Consider the following 3,917-nt stretch of genomic DNA (forward strand, 5'->3'; position numbering starts at 1 on the left):
GGGCGGCGGCGGCGGCCGGGCAGGCCGGCGGCACCACGGAGCTCTTCTTGGAGTTGTAGAGGCTGGTGTCCTCCTCGGCGGGGCCCGGCGGCCGCCGCGGCCGCCCGTAGAGGCTCTTCTGGATCTTCTTGAGGCCCAGGTGGGCGATTTCTAGGATGTTGAGGAAGAGGGAGACCGCGGCGATGCTGTTCATGAAAACCATAAAGACGGTCTTCTCTGTGGGTCGGGACACAAAACAATCCACCGTGTTAGGGCAAGGGGGCCGAGTGCATTTGTACAGGGGGGACATGTGAAACCCGTATAAAAGATACTGACCTATCATAAAGCCCACTTCGACCACCGACCGGGTCAGGATATGTAGGACGTAGGTGCGCAGCAGGGACCCTCTCAGGGGCGCCTTATGCACTTTCTTCTGTTCCTCCAGCTTACGCAGTTCCCTCTCCACTCTCCTGTGTTCCTCAGGCATGGGCTCCAGATCCTCCAGCTGAGCCCGCAGGCGGGCTCTCCTCTTCTGACGCTCTTTCTCGAGAGCCCTTAATCTGTAGAGCGCGTGGCCCATGTAAACTAGCGACGGAGAAGAGACAAATATGATCTGCAGTACCCAGTATCTGATCAAAGAGATGGGGAAGGCTTTGTCGTAACAGATATTGCTGCAGCCAGGTTGCTCCGTGTTGCAGATGAACTCGGACTGCTCGTCGTCCCAGACATCTTCAGCAGCCACTCCCAGCACCAGCATCCGGAATATGAACAGGATCGTGAGCCAGATTTTGCCAACTATGGTGGAGTGGATGTGCACTTCTTCAAGGATGCTGCCCAACAGGTTCCAGTCCCCCATGGTCAGAGGTTCATACCTGAAATACCCCAAAATTACATTATTTTAGTACAATACTGGATTACTTTTGGAAATGCACTTTGTCAGTATTTCTTTAAAAATAATGATCTTTCATATACATTCTTCTAATAGCAGGAGAGCTCTTAGAAGTTCATCATTATTTTCTACTTAATGGGTCTTTAAATGAAGGCAGACTTTACGATTACTGGTGAAAGATGCAAATGTGAGATTATTTTAAGCTTAAGAGAGATTGATTTCAGCTGTAAGCCACTGTACTACTTAACTGCCTACAGTTTTACACTACTTTCTACCCACTGGGAAAGAAGACAACTTTTTTCACTTTGCAAATCCTTTGCCCGCTGTAGTTTAATTCTACACCCACTCCATTCCACTGTCTGTGGCTTTGCCATAGTTTTGCCATAATATACAATGCTCGTGGCTTTCATTCGTTTGATAAAGTTTTGAGACGTATCTCATAACTGTGACAGAAAAATGTTTCATTTTCTGCCCCAAGGCAGTAGCATTATTAGTGCCATCCATCCAATATTTTCCCATCTACCAGGGTAACAATCCACAAGTTTCTCACTTGGATTCCTGAAACTACAAATACATAGCTAATTTACATATAGCTGTATGTGTGTAAGTAGCCTCAGTTCTAGGATAATGTTAATAAACTAAGAGTGTTTCTAGGATTAATATCTTTAATTTTATGCACTTAAAGTCTTATTGAGTCACCAGGACTTTGTCTCCATTATAAATTTCAACATATGAGAGAAAGAAAACAGGGATTACATAGTGCAGTGATATGGACGTTTTTAGCTGTGAGACTGAGATGATCTTTTTAACTACCTCTTTCCCAGAATCTCTTTGAATCACCAGCAAATTGATCTACCTTCTGCTGCCAGGTGCCTGATTTCCAAGCTGCTTCTCTGGTAACTATTCAGGAGCTTCAGGTAATGTGGGGAATTGAAATGTAAGGTATTTGTTTATTTGTGAATGCATCACATGTTCGGTATTGCATCCCTGGAATTTTTTTCTGCTAACGTGGTAATAAAATATTGAAAGCAACTGGGATCATATCTACCGTAGGGTTTGCACTTAAATTTTTTATGCTACTGTACTTTCAAAACTTCCCAAATTCCACGAAACCACCAACTTTAGTAAAGTGCAATTTCTAAGTTTTTTTAAGAGTGCCTGGTTGCAGTACCCTAAATCCTACACAGTTTTAATTGATAGCACAGCTGTGTGAGATCACCATTATCAATATAACTTGGTTATGGTTTATGACATGATCCCCCATAGCACGATTCTGCTTGGAGGCTGTATTTATCCACACTGCAAGTAAAGATTTTCAATTGTAACCAATAGTGCAGCCATTGTCTGCACAGGCATCCTACAAACTTTATGATCACATTTCTGCATTTGGAGGTTTTTTTCTGCAAATTTGAATCTATACAATGAACTTCCCTTTTAACACAGGGAACTGGTTGAGGAAACCTAGCCAGTCAGGCAATTTCTTAGGTACTATGATGTACCTGGAATATCTTCTTTCCCCACTCCTTCCCTCCCATGCATATCATTGAAATAAGATACATGAAAAAAGAAAAGTCACCAATAATTATTGTAGTCCATTTTCCTCATCTTTAAAGAACAGTGTCAGGTCTTTCTTCTGACTTCGTATGGATTTTATTCAGAGCAGATATCAAATTGTTGCAATGTCATAGGTTGGGTGGGTGTACAAATGTTCATATGTCGAAATGTTTACTGGAAAATGTTACATCTCAAGCTACAAATGTTGAACCTGTTTTTCCAAGCTTGGAAGTGCTGATACAGAATAGTTCACCTTCAGTAAAGCGAGAAGTGGAGGTTTACGTAGAGCAAGCTCTCAAATGCAGAGTACTGAAGAGGGCAAGTACAAGTGGGTGACACTTGCTGATTGCTCTGTGCCACTTCCCCTGAAAGGTGACTGAATGACAGCAATGCAAGAGTTAAGCAAAGGAGCTTTGGGTATATTTGCTGCCTTGTGAATGGCTGATCCCCCACTGAAATTGACAGACACCACAAAAAAACCCCCAAAACCAAAAAAACCAAAAAACCCAACAAAAACCCCACCACCACAAACAAGTGAGATGCTACAATGTAAATGCAGGAATAAAAGGGAAGAGAGACATGTTTTAATCCCAAAGATGAAATGCTAGCATTCCCCTAGCAGTAGGAATTATCATCACTCATTTTGGAACAGAACATGAATGCAACCATTCTGGGTAAGAGAGGACAAAAAGAGGAGTATAAACATATCACTCTGGCTCTACAGATGTGAGTTTGTTTCTTAAGTTGTTTCTACCAGTATTTAAAGAACTCTGTCCTCACCACTCCTTTATAACAGCCAAGAGGGGAGAGTAATTGTAGGAGTGGTCTAATTCACTAAGTAAACTTATTATACCAAGACACTTTGCCTCAAATCTGCACTGGTAGAACCACAGCATAAATATTGACATGGTGAACATTGTGTATAAAGTAAAGAAGTTAGTGGAGAGCCATGAAAGCCAGAGTTTCTAAGAAATCAGCCAAAACTACTTTACAACCTTGTCATAGCAATGTGCTTCCAATTTTTCCATCCTTCCCCTCCCTGGTCCTCTCTGAATTCTGTGTAACAGAGTAATTTCAGTTTACTGTAAGAGAGTAATCTCAAATATCAATCATATCATTATTTCCAGTCTACTAGTAGACTAGAAATTCTAGCATTCTAGTATACTAGCCTAGTATACTAGAAATATACCATTTTTAGTATAGATAGTACATACCTGTGACATTTCTCATTATACAATCTGACTACCTTTGTGTCTGTCCAAATACTTTTGAATGGTTATTTCAAACAATAAAAATTCATGCATGTAATCAGTTAGAACCAGGTGGAAATCCACCATTTCTCTTCAAAGAAGTTTCTTTATTTCTTGTTTTTGTTATTTCTTTATTTTAAAGTTCATTTGATCATTTGCCACTATTCAGATCACTTCTATATTAAATCTATGCCAGGTTTTCATCAGCTGTGATTTGAAAAAGCAGAGTTAAATCTTAAATTTCT

General features: G+C 41.0%; 1 protein-coding gene across 1 annotated transcript in view; it reads right to left on the minus strand.

The window, feature by feature from the left end:
* Nucleotides 1-835, minus strand: part of GJA10 (gap junction protein, alpha 10, 62kDa) — a 2,023-nt gene extending 1,188 nt beyond the window's left edge. The window contains exon 1 of the mRNA XM_010565811.1: nt 35-835. Coding sequence (XP_010564113.1) covers nt 35-835 — 801 coding nt within the window. The remainder of the gene's footprint in view (nt 1-34) is intronic.
* Nucleotides 836-3,917: the final 3,082 nt, after the last annotated feature.

The sequence above is a fragment of the Haliaeetus leucocephalus genome, unplaced genomic scaffold, assembly GCF_000737465.1.
Source record: "Haliaeetus leucocephalus isolate CR32 unplaced genomic scaffold, Haliaeetus_leucocephalus-4.0 Scaffold195, whole genome shotgun sequence".
NCBI classification, from domain to species: domain Eukaryota; kingdom Metazoa; phylum Chordata; class Aves; order Accipitriformes; family Accipitridae; genus Haliaeetus; species Haliaeetus leucocephalus.